This window comes from Mauremys mutica, chromosome 15, assembly GCF_020497125.1.
Source record: "Mauremys mutica isolate MM-2020 ecotype Southern chromosome 15, ASM2049712v1, whole genome shotgun sequence".
Lineage (NCBI taxonomy): Eukaryota > Metazoa > Chordata > Testudines > Geoemydidae > Mauremys > Mauremys mutica.
In genome coordinates, this window is record NC_059086.1 from 21,070,087 (window position 1) to 21,082,389 (window position 12,303).

A 12,303-nucleotide genomic window follows, 5' to 3' on the forward strand; every position below is an offset into this window, starting at 1 on the left:
CTTGTTTGTAGTAAATGGTTCCCGGGGTGTTCTCCCTCTTATCTTAGCTGGCTCACACATCCTGTCTTTTAGCCGGCTGACCTAGTGACTTACCTTATGTAGCACAAATGTCCTGTTTTCAGCCTGATGACTGGTTTACCTCCCTAATCCTGTCTTCCAAGGAATGAGCCTCCCCACATGTGTTTAAACACTCAGGTCAGTTCAGGCCTACCAGCATGTAGGACTCGCTCTCTGCACAAGAAATAACTGTAGACATTGGAGCTTGGGCTGGAGCTCAGACTCTGGAGCCCAGGAAGAGGGGGAGTCGGGGGATTCAGAGCACCAGCTCCAGTTCGACCCACAGTGTCAAAGGTCTGGCTCCACAGCTATTTGAATGCCATAGGGTGAGCCCCACTGAGCCCGAGTCTGTCCACGCCGTCTCGGGGGCTCAATGCAGTGGGCTGCTACATTCCGGGAGGGGCTGGATGCTCTGGGCTCAATGGCCCAGGAGTTCTGGGTTGGTTCCCTGAGATTCACTGGCTCATGTTCTGGGGCCGGGAGGGGGCAAGGGGGAGGGAAACTCTGGCTGGGGTCTGGTGGCTCTAGGGTCACTGGCTTAGTCTATGGGGGGCTCTGCAGGGAGTGGAGCAGGGGGGACATTGGGTGCTCAGGTTGCCACGGAGAAAGAAGCTGCCAGATTGCGGCGGGGAGGCAGCCGCCTCACAGCAACGGGACGGGTCACAGGTGTAGGTGGCCTTACAAGGGTCACACAAAGGCGCCCCAGACCAGAGGGGACTCTCCATACTCAGCTGCTTCTACAGGCATTGCACCCTGTAGGAAACCTGTGGGATTGCTGGGATGCAGCTGCCTCTGGGGTGGGGCACAGGGGTTGTTTGCCCCACAGTTTTCAGTGGCCTTCAGTCTGCTTTCGCAGGGGGCTCTGACTGCACTGCGTCCCTGAGGAGCTCAGTGTCGTAGATCCCAAGGCGAGCAGGGATCATTGGGTTCGTCCAGGCCATCCCCCTACAGCACCCAGGCCTGAGAACCCCCCCAGTACTCCCTGCCCCCGGCCCGTCTCTCCTGGCCCAGCTAGAGCGGAGCTGTCAGAGACCTCCCTTGGCCCCAGGCTGCCCCCCTGCTCTCCGGCACACAGCCTGTCCTGTCGGGGAGCAGCAATGCAGGTGGGGGCAGGAGGGCAGCGCGGAAGGGACTGGGGGTTTCACACTCTCCTCTGCTGGCCAGGGCCTCATGGCAGAGAGCGGGGGACGGGGGGAGGACAGGACAAGATGCTCCCACCCCTGGTGTGGAAAGGAGAAGTCCCAGTCACGCACAGACACGGGAGCTTCACTTTTGCCTCAGCCCCCCGGCACAGACACCTCACAGGATCCCCCGATGGCGCTCAGTCTCTGGCTGTGTCTGCTCGGTGAGTGTGCAGCCAACGCGCACCTTCACAGGGATCGGGGGAGCTGTGCGTGTCCGTGTGTGTCCTTGTGTGTGTTTGTGTATGTATGTTGTGTGTACACTGTGTGTGCGTGCATGTCCGTGTGTGTGTGTGTGTGTCTCCGTGTGAGTGTCCCTGCGTGTTTGTGTATGTGTGTCTGTGTGTACACTGTCTGTGTGTGCATGTCCGTGTGTGTTCATGTTTGCATCCCTGCATATGTGTGTGTGTGCGAATGTCCCTGTGTGTGTCCGTGTGTCCCTGTGTGTGTTTGTGTCCCTGTATTTGTGTGTACACTCTGTGTATGCATGTCCCTGTGTGTGTGCCCCTGTGTCTGTTTGCATCTTTGTGTCTCCGTGTGTGTGTGTGTGTGTGTCCCTGTGTGTGTACACTGTGTGTGTGCACGCCCGTGTGTGCACGTTTGTGTGTCCCTGCATGTGTGTGCATGTCCCTGTGTGTGTGTGTGAGAGTGAGCGCCTGTGAATCCCTGCGTGTCCCTGCGTGTCTGTGTGTGTGAATTCTCCAGGTATGTGTGGGAGAACCTGGGGGAGTTGGAGTGATGGGAAACATCCATGTACCCTACTCTGCCTGGGGAGAGAGAGCAAAGGGGGGAGTGTGTGGGGTGAGATAAATAGAGGAGGTGTCTGGGGAGATAGATTAGGTAGAGGGGATGTATGGGGATAGATAGATAGATAGATATTTGCAGTGTAGTTGTAGCCATGTGGATCCCAGGATATTAGCGAGATGAGGTGGGTGAGGTAATGTCTTTGACTGGACCAGTGTCTATTGGTGAGAGAGACACCAGGATTCGCGCTTACCGAGCTCTCCTTCAGGGCTGGGAAATGCACTCCCAGCGTCACAGCTAAAGACAAGGTGGAGCAGATTGTTTACCATAAAGAGTTAACCCAGGTTGCCAGGGACCATTTGAGGTTACTTGGCCCATTAACACCCCTCCAGTCATGGGACCCAAAGTTACGAAGCCGACTTTGCTAGGCTCCAGAAATCATGGTCTTCACAAAGACACTGGATTTATGGCTTATTCCAACAATCTTATTCCATAACCCACCTTTTGTCCAATGACTGCAGGGTGTTAACGGGGCACTTCACCCCGCATGGTCCCTTACAATCGGTGTGTCTCCTTCTGCGACACAATCTGCTGCACCTTGCGTTCAGCTGCGACACTCAGTTCCTGTCCCAGCCCTGCAGAAGAGCTCTGTGGGGCCCGAAAGCTTGTGTCTCTCCCCAGCAGAAGTTGGTCCACTACAAGATACGACCTCCCGCACCTTGTCTCTTGGATAGCTAGAGTAATGCAATGACTGTGTGCCGGAGCCGTGGGGGTTGGAGAAGTGGGCAGTCTCCGGCCGCGCCGCTCTCCCCTCCCTGGCTATGACACAGTGTGTGGTGCTGCTACACAAGGCAACGTGTGCAGGAACTGAGAGCGGCTCCCTCGCGGTGTAGACGCCCGTGGTGGCCACGCATCATGTATTAATACCTAGCAGTGCTGTGGGGACACCAAGCACCAGGGAACGAGGAAGCAGCGACAGAGCCAGGGTTACCTTCCCCAGAACCGTGCTAAAAACGCAAGAGGCTGAAACCAGCCGCTGTGCAGCGAGAAACCAGACAGAGCTGGGCTGAGCACCCTGAGTCTGGCTGGGAGCTCAGGGCTGCTGGGGGGATGGGGCGTGACTATGACCAGTGGTAGCCAGGCCTAGCGGAGCTGCGCGGCGCACACGCCTGGCTCTAGTCTGGGGGAATCGTACTGTCGCCTGTGGGACTCGGCAAAAATCCCCACTTGACAAGCAGCTCCAATTAACTGCTGGGACTCTGGGCCTGATCCAGCAACCCTCTGTGATGGAGTCTGTTTATCCAGGGGCCCCTTGTCTGGTGCTGAGATGCGGCTGCTTCTGGGGTGGGGCATAGGGGTGGTTATACAGGGACCCCCTCAACTAGCACCAAGAAGCAACTGCCTCTGGGGTGGGGCACAGGCAGTATTTATACAGGGACTCTTCCTCCAGCACTGAGATGTGGCCATGTCTGAGGCAGGGCATGGGTGTTGGTTATACAGGGACTTCTTGACTAGTGCTGAGATGCAGCTGCCTCTGGGATGGGGCACAGAGGCAGTTTATACAGGGAAGCCTCACCCGGGTCTAAGATGCAGCCACCTCTGGGGTGGGGCACAGGGGCTGTTTACACAGGGACCCCTCACCTGGTGCTCAGATGCAGCAAGTTGGCTGCATGGTAGCTCTCACTGTGCCCTGTCCCCGTCACTGCTGTCTGCTCTCTCTTCCAGCCCCGGCTCTGCAAGTCACCAGCCAGGAGTCCTGCCACCCGGAGGGTGAGTGCCCTGGCAGGCCATAGAAAGGCCAACCCATCTCGGCAGGATGCCGAGCGCGGGGGCCCCAGGGTCCGTGGCCAGTGAGAAGCAGGATGGGATCCTTCCGCTCTCCCGGAACCAGAGCCTCCTGGGGCCCCTGCTTCCAGCTTCTCTTCCCAAACCCCAGGGCTGAGACCTGACTTTGTTTAACCAAAAGCAGGGACAGCCCAAATCCCAGGGCTCCGGGAGCTGGAGCTGCAAGGGAACCCCAAACACTGCTAGACTTAGGCGGGTTCATGAACATTGGTGACCCTGCCAGACCAGGCAAAGGGAACCCCGATACCCCGTCCCCCGCAGTGACCTTGCACCTCACTCCAGAGGGGAAACCTCCCCCCGCCACCCCGATCTGGGAATCGGTGTCTGGCTCAGATGCTCTGCCCTGCTGGGAAATCCCCTGGGCCCCATGCTGTGTGGGGGGGTCCCCCTCCCCCACCAGGGGATCTACTTGCTGGTCCCCACCAGGGCAGCCCCCTATCAGCATACGCCTTGTCGTCAGCCCCACGGCACTCACAGGACAGGAGAGAGGCCCTGAAATCCTGCGATTGGCTTCAAAACTAGCCAGACACTCACTGGTGTTGTGATGGGGAGGCTGTGATTCTCCCCTCCCCACCTTCGAGGTCTCCCCATTGCCCCCCATGTGGTCTCTGCCCCTCCCCCACATTCGGGATCTCCCCACCCTCCCCATGTGGTCTCTGCCCCTCCCCCATGTTCAAGGTCTCCCCATCTGCCCCCCCATGTGGTTTATGCCCCTCCACCTGAGGATCTGCCCCCTTCCCGACAGCTGCTTTGGGTCTGTCTATTCTGCAGCTGTGCGCAGTGATTGCAGCTCATGTAGATGTACCTGAGCCAGCTAGCTCGGGTCCCCGGTCCCTGGTAAGAGCTCCCCAGGCTCGCCTGTCTGGAGGCGCACTCTGTGCTATGGGAGCTAGCTAGGCCGGGTACGTCTACACCAGCTGCACCTGAGATACTAGTCTGACTCTGGTTTCTCTGTCGCTCGCTGGCCAGGCTCTCACCCCTGCTTCTCCCCCCAGGCTCCCTGCCGGCTCCCCAGCTCTCTCTGAATGTGTCCCTGGCCCATGCTGGGGACACGGTTACCTTTCGGTGTCTGGTCCCAGGAGAGTCCCCCATGACCCGCGTTATCTTCTGCGAGGACGGGCAGGAAGCTGCAAGTCAACCGATCACCCCCGGGCGATTCTCGTACGACTTCACACATCGTGTCTCCGGCCCGGGGGACGCCGGGGATTTCTCCTGCTGGTACCAGCACAGGGGTGACAATAACGAGCTGGTTAATTCCAACCTGAGCACCCCCAAGACCCTGAGTGTGACAGGTGAGGCCCTGAGCCCCTGGCCTGCCCCACCCAGAGCGGCTGGGCAGAGACAACCCTGATCCCACTGCTGGGACAAGAACCAGTCGCTGTGCCAAGCTCAGAGGGCTCCGGGGCAGCTGGGGTGTCTGGGCAGGAGGCCCCATCACACCCCTCCTGTGGGGCAGGGACTCTCTGCCACCCCCCATTGCTGTGTCTAGGGGAGTTGGCTGGGCCGATACAGTCCAGAACAGCCCAGGGTTCCCCAGAGCATCCCGTGGTGCCCGAACGCCTGGCTGAGCAGTGACTGCCTGGACTGGCTGGGCCCTTTCACTAGCAGGGCCCGCGGCTCTGTGCCCGCTGCTGCTGAGCCCCACGGACCCTGCCCCAAGGCCTGACCGGTGCGCCCGTGTGAGCTGAGCCTGCGCTCTGCGTGTGGGGCTGTAACGGCTCCTGTGCCCTGCGGCTCGGCCCAGAGGGGACCTGGACGCTCTCTCCTCACTGGGGTACGGGAGCAAACCCACTAGTCCCAGCGGGAGTCTTCCCCAGGCCGGGCAGCGCCCCCAGGAGCTCGTCTCTGGCTGGGTGGCCCTGGAGGGGCGGCTCTAGCAGGCTCCAGAGCCAGGAGCCCCAACTGGCAGAGGGGCAGCCCCTTTCCCGGCAGTCCCTGTGCCGGCTCGGGCACGACTCAGGCTTGGTGCATTGTCCCTGCCGTCAGCCTAGGGTGGCACAGGGCCCTCCCCCTGCCAGCTCTCAGGGGTGGCTGGGCGAGGCTGGGGGTGGCAGAGGGATGCTGCTGTGCCAGAGACCTGGAGGGCGGGCGGCTGCTGCCTCTTCCCCTGGAGGCAATTGGCTCGTTCTGTGCAGGTTGGGGGCAGAGCCGGCTTCTCTGGGGGCAGCCTGGGCCCTGCCTGGCTCTCTCACTTGGGGTCAAGTGTCAGCTCCCCGGCCAGAGCCTGGACCCACAGTGGGCACTGCCAGGCAGGGAGGGGGCCGAGGGGCAGGGAGGGCTGTGGGCAGGCAGAGGGTGGGAACCGCAGGACCCAGATATCGGAACACAGGGGTCTGATGAACCTGGGGGACCCAGGGCGAGCCAGGAGCCCCTGTCCCTGCTCCCCACGCCCTACAGCGCTCAGCAACACAGAGCTGTGGGAGCCACTGGTCGCCTCTGCTGGCCCCTTCCCAAACTCTGCCCAGGGCTGGTGCTGCCAACGACCTGGGGGCTGGGCTGAGGGGCTGGGATTAGGGGACGGGCCTGGGGGCTGGGCTGAGGGGCTGGGATTAGGGGACGGGCCTGGGGGCTGGGCTGAGGGGCTGGGATTAGGGGATGGGCCTGGGGGCTGGGCTGAGGGGCTGGGATTAGGGGACGGGCCTGGGGGCTGGGCTGAGGGGCTGGGATTAGGGGACGGGCCTGGGGGCTGGGCTGAGGGGCTGGTATTAGGGGACGGGCCTGGGCGCTGGGCTGAGGGGCTGGGATTAGGGGACGAGCCTGGGGGCTGGGCTGAGGGGCTGGGATTAGGGGACGGGCCTGGGCGCTGGGCTGAGGGGCTGGTATTAGGGGAGGGGCCTGGGGGCTGGGCTGAGGGGCTGGTATTAGGGGAGGGGCCTGGGGGCTGGTATTAGGGGAGGGGCCTGGGGGCTGGGCTGGGGGGGAGAGGGCTGGTATTAGGGGAGGGGCCTGGGCGCTGGTCTGACTGGCTGGGATTAGGGGAGGGGCCTGGGGGCTGGGCTGGGGGGGGGAGAGAGGGCTGGTATTAGGGGAGCGGCCTGGCTGGGATAAGGGGCAGCCCTGCTAGCCAGTGACAAGGTTCATTGCTGGCTCTTGTTATTGCCAAGGTCCCTGCCTGGCTGTAAGGGGGCAGGGGAGGGTTGGGGGCCCACAGTTTGGGGATTCCCTTCACTCCCTCTGGTGGTGTCTGGCTCCATCCCCAGAGGTGGGACCTGGGGCCACATAGATTAATAGACTCTAGGCCTGGAAGGGACCTCGAGAGGTCATCGAGTCCAGTCCCCTGCCCTCATGGCAGGACCAAATACTGTCTAGACCATCCCTGATAGACATTTATCTAACCTGCTCTTAAATATCTCCAGAGATGGAGATTCCACAACCTCCCTAGGCAATTTATTCCTAGGTGTCGCATCCCTGGCCCCTCTGGGTCCCTCCTAACCTTACTGCAAATGTTCCTAGATGCTGAACCTGTCCAGGACGGAGGCGACCCTGCCATCCCAGGTACCCACGCCTGAGCACTAGTGACGTTCTCAGCCCCCAAAGCCCCTCATGCTCACTGAGGGTCTGCCCCGGCCCTGGGGGGGAGGGCAACTTAATTCCCAGCCGATGACCCATGTTTAGTGAGGAAACTGAGGGGCAAAGGCATTGAGCAACACAGCCATTGTCAGAGCTGGGGCGAGAACCCAGGAGTCCTGGCTCCCGGCCCCCGCACTGCCCTGTTGGAGCCAGTAATTGAACCCCGGAGTCCTGGCTCCCAGCCCTCCTGTGCTCACTGCTAAGTCCCATTCCCCTCTCCACAAGTGGGAGGCTGACCCCTCAGCCCATTGTGTGGGCTGATATTGCCCTCTAGTGGTGAGCCCAGCTGGGGCAGGCTAGCAGCCTGGGACCAGCTCTGGCCAACCCTCTCAGGGCTGAGAGTCCGCGCAGGACCACCCAAGCTGGCCTGTATATCAGGGTCTGTGCGTGGTCCTGGTCCCCGGCCATTCCTGGGCAAAGATCTCACTGCCTGTCTCCTGGGTGCTCTCTTCCAGCCTGGGACCTGTACCTGATCCTGGGCATCTTGGTGCCCTGCGCCCTGCTGCTGGGGCTGCTGGGGCTGCTCGGGGGTAAGTGACAGGGCGGGGGGGAGGGGGCTTGGAGGAGAGAGGGGCAGAGATGGGCTCCCGGTGCCTGCACGTGGCTAGCTCTGGGTGGCATGCTGAGCCCTCCCCCTGGAGCCACGGCTGAGTCCTGGTGCCCAGGGACAATGGGGACAGACAGACAGACTGGCGAGGGGGGCTCAGGGATGAAAACCGCATGCCCACATATGGGCAGTGGAGCCCTCTGGCTCGGGGTGCCAGCCATCCCCTAGCTGGGGAGGGAGCGGGAGGGGCTGGCAGCGGGTTCGAACACAGCCACAGCTTGGTGGGGGAAGGGATGTGGCTGTGTGCGGTTCCTAGTGACGTTCTCCCTCTCCTTTCCAGTGGCATCGTCCAGGCGAAGACCCAGGTAGGTGGGTGATTGCAGAGCATTGCCCTGGTACTGTGCCCCAGGGCGACCCTTGCAGCAGGAATTGGGGGGGGGGGATTTCGGTGACATGTCCAAACTGCCCGTGACCCCCCCCAACAGACGAGAAGGGACGGCCCCGTGCGGGCACGGGGTCCTGTCTGTAGCCAGCCCGCAGTGCGCTCAGCTCCCCAGTCCCATGGCTGCGTTTGGCCCTCTGCCCCCCCCGGCTGCAGCCAGCCGAGCTGCTGTGTGGCTCCTGGGGTGGGGTTTGGGGTGCACTGGCCACACCCCGCGGGGAGCGGGTCCGCAGAGGCTGTTGGGAGGGGCTTGCTGAGCCAGCTGTGCTCATCCTCTGCAGGGAGCCAGGCCCCAGTGGCGGTGAGGCTGGCGTCAGTGATCCTTACGGTGGCTATGGTGGTGGTGGAGACACTGAGGAGCAGCTGCACTGTGAGGACCCGCCAGGCTCCCCCAGCCTGGTGTGGGGAGGCCGGGCACCTAGAGCTGGGGCCTTCCCATTTGCAGATCTCGCCGTCCTTGCCTGATGGAGACGGGCCCCCTTCCCCAACAGTGACCGTCCACCCCACGCCCTGTGTGGGGGTCCCCGCCGTGTGCGTCCATAGGCTGAAGGGGGTGGGGTGGCACCGGATCCATGTGCAGAGCTGGGCCTGACACAGGAAGGGGTCGGGGGGAGCGGGTGGGGGAAGGACCCCAGTGGGAGCTCTGGGTGGGGGGTGTCTGGGAGCTCCCCACACTGGGGATGGAGGAGTGGGGGAAGGTCTGAGAGCTCCTCGCATTGGGGATGGAGGAATGGGGGGTGTTTTGAGGCTTCCCACACTAGGGATGGAGGAGATTGGGGGAGGTCTGGGAGCTCCCCGCACTGGGGATGGAAGAGTGGGGGGTGTCTCGGGGCTCCTCACACTGGAGATGGAGGGGGGGGGGGATCTGGGAGCTCCCATCACTGGGGATGGAGGAGATGGGGGGTCTGGGAGCTCCCCGCACTGGGGATGGAGGAGATGGGGGGGTCTGGGGGCTCCCCACACTGGGGATGGAGGAGTGGGGGGTGTCTGGGAGCTCCCCGCACTGGGGATGGAGGAGTGGAGGGGGTGTCTGCGGGCTCCCCACACTAGGGATGGAGGAGTGGGGGGTCTGGGGGCTCCCCACACTGGGGATGGAGGAGATGGGGGGGTCTGGGGGCTCCCCGCACTGGGGATGGAGGAGTGGGGGGAGTCTCAGGGCTCCCTGTACTCAGGGGTGGCGGGTGTCTGGGGCAGGAGCTGTGGGACCTACCCAGTCATGTGCTCCAATCTCACTCCACCCCCATCTCTCTCTCTCAGATGCTGCCATTGGCCAGTTCTGCAGCCCCAGGGTAAATTCTGCCCCCCCCGGCTCCAGTTGGGGGGCTCTGGGCTGGGTGACTGCATGGGGCAGATGTGGAGTGAGGCTTAGGGCCATGGGCTTGCCGCACTGCAGCAGGAGCTGATCCTGTCCCAGCGATCCTGGGTGTGTGTGACCCCAACTGCTGTGTGGCTGATCACCTGGCCTGGGGGAACCCTGCTGCTATGGGGCTGAGTGTGGGGGGCTGCCCACCTGGGCAGGGACTCAGCGATGGTATTTGCTAACCCCTCCGCTCCTAGGCTGGGTGAGGCCTGGCACCTCCTGGGCAGAGGGGCGTGCCCAAGCCACAGGCCCCATGGGCAGAGCAGCCTGAATTGACCCCGTCGGCCTCTTTTTCAGATGCTGCCCCCCAAGAACGAGGACGCGGTGACATACGCGGCGCTGAGGTGAGCCTGCGCTGCTGCCCTGCCCGTACGAGGAGCCCAGTGAGTGGGCCCAGTGCTGGGGGTGAAGGGAGTGTGGGGTGTGTGTCTGCACAACCGGCACTCCCCCCCGCATGTTTGTGGGGCACAGGGGCCAGCAGGGGGCGCTAGGGGCTAATGGGGGCATGCACAGCTGACACACACCCAGCATGGCATTGGGGCACAGGGGCCAGCAGGGGGCGCTAGGGGCTAATGGGGGCATGCACAGCTGACACACACCCAGCATGGCAATGGGGCACAGGGGCCAGCAGGGGACACTGGAGCATATTGGGTGTGCTGGGGAGCTGGGCCCTGTGGAACTCCCTGCTGTTGGATGAGGTTACAGGAGCAGGTCGATCTTACTGGCACCTCCAGCCTGACCAGGGAACGTGGCCTTCTGCCTCAGCTCAGCATCTGCTGGGGGGGTTTCAGGGAGATGTCCCTGTATTGCTGGGTGTGTTCGGCCTCCATGCCTCCAGCATGAGACGCTGGCCGAGGCCCAAGACCAACCAGACAGAACCTTGCTGTGATCTGTGGGAGGTGATGTGGACCTAAGCTGGGGCAGTGAGATCAGGGATGGCAGGGCTGGGTGCTCCGGAGCAGGGGCATCTGGCTGGGTGCTGGGTGCCCTGGATCGGCGGTGGCAGGGCTGGGGGCTGGGTGTTCCGGATCAGCAGTGGCAAGAGTGTGTGCTGTGTGCCCCGGATCGGGGGCAGCAAGGCTGGGTGCTGGGTTCCCTGGATCGGGGGCAGCAAGGCTGGGTGCTGGGGGCCTTGGATTGGGGGTGGTAGAGCTGGGGGGTGAGTGCCCCAGATCGGGGGTGGTAAGGGTGGGGGCTGCGGTGTGTGTGGCTGAGCTCGTTCCCATTTTCTCTCCCCAGGACGTAGAGGGGACGTCTCACGCCCGAGGGGCACCAGGACTCATGGGCGCAGAGGCTGATGCTGGGGGGCAGAGAGGGCGCTGGCTGGGTACGGGGACCACGCTGGAGCCTGGGAGTTGGCTGGAGGCATCGGGTGCTGCTGGCATCCCCAGGAAAGCCAGTCTGAGCCTTTGTTCACCCCTCAAGCAAGGCGTGTTCCTAGCACGACCCCCAGCCTCAGGGCTGGGCTCTGAACACTGCTCAGCCACCCCAGGAGCGGAGCAGGCACCTGCCCTGCTGCCCCTTGGAGCTGGGGGCAGCTGGCTGGGTGTGACCCACTCCCAGGTTCACCCCACAGCCTCTCCCGCATCAGTGCCCTCTCATGGCCCCAGCAGCCTGAGAGCCAGGCACTTCGGACCCAGCCGGGTAGCAACGGCCGGGGTCGCTGGGTTAATAAAACAAGCCGCGTCCTGCTGCAATGACCAAACCAGCCAGGCTCAGGGTGCCACCTCCCTGCATCCATCTGTCTGTGTCTGGGGGCTTAGCTCACTCCCTGCAGCACAGCGCCCCCTACTGAGCCCCGTCCTACTCCCTGCAGTACTGCGCCCCCTACTGAGCCCCCCACTCCCTGCAGCCCAGCGCCCCCTACTGATCCCCCCCACTCCCTGCAGCACAGCGCCCCCTGCTGAGCTATCCCACTCCCTGCAGCCCAGCGCCCCCTACTGATCCCCGTCCGGCTCCCTGCAGCCCAGCACCCCCTACTGAGCCCCCCACTCCCTGCAGCCCAGCACCCCCTACTGATCCCCCCGTCCCTGCAGCCCAGCACCCCCTACTGATCCCCCACCCCCTGCAGCCCAGCGCCCCCTACTGATCCCCCCCACTCCCTGCAGCCCAGCGCCCCCTACTGAGCCCCCCACTCCCTGCAGCACAGCGCCCCCTAGTGTCACCCACCCACTGTTGAGCTGGCTCAGGATTCCTGCGTCTCTTTGTTTTATCCTCCATTTTCAGGAAAATGAGACCAACTTTTAAAAATGAATGAACCCAACTCTGTCTCTATGAGTGACTCAAGTGATGACGGGTGCTGGCACCACGGACTGCCTGGGGCTGGCCCCAGGGGGTGTCTTGTTCTGGGGCTGGCCCCACAGCGGGGAGTGCCTTGGGGCTGGCCCCTGTGGGGGGGCTGGGGTTTCCCCCATGGGGTGGTTGGGGCTGGCCCTGGGGGGTGGCTGGGGCTGCCCCCATGGGGGGTCCCTAGGCTGGCCCCAGAGTGGGGCTGGTGCCGGGGTGTGTGGCTGGGGGAGATTCCCCAGCCTGGGAGTCTGTAACTCAGGACGGGACG

General features: G+C 63.1%; 1 protein-coding gene across 1 annotated transcript; it reads left to right on the top strand.

Moving 5' to 3' along the window:
• Positions 1–1,371: 1,371 nt before the first annotated feature.
• LOC123350572 lies at positions 1,372–11,993 on the top strand. Its single transcript, XM_044989206.1, has 9 exons — positions 1,372–1,402; positions 3,708–3,752; positions 4,823–5,119; positions 7,853–7,927; positions 8,285–8,309; positions 8,668–8,756; positions 10,044–10,090; positions 10,986–11,561; positions 11,973–11,993. The coding sequence occupies exons 1-9, from the start codon at positions 1,372–1,374 to the stop codon at positions 11,991–11,993; spliced, it is 1,206 nt and encodes a 401-aa protein (XP_044845141.1).
• Positions 11,994–12,303: the final 310 nt, after the last annotated feature.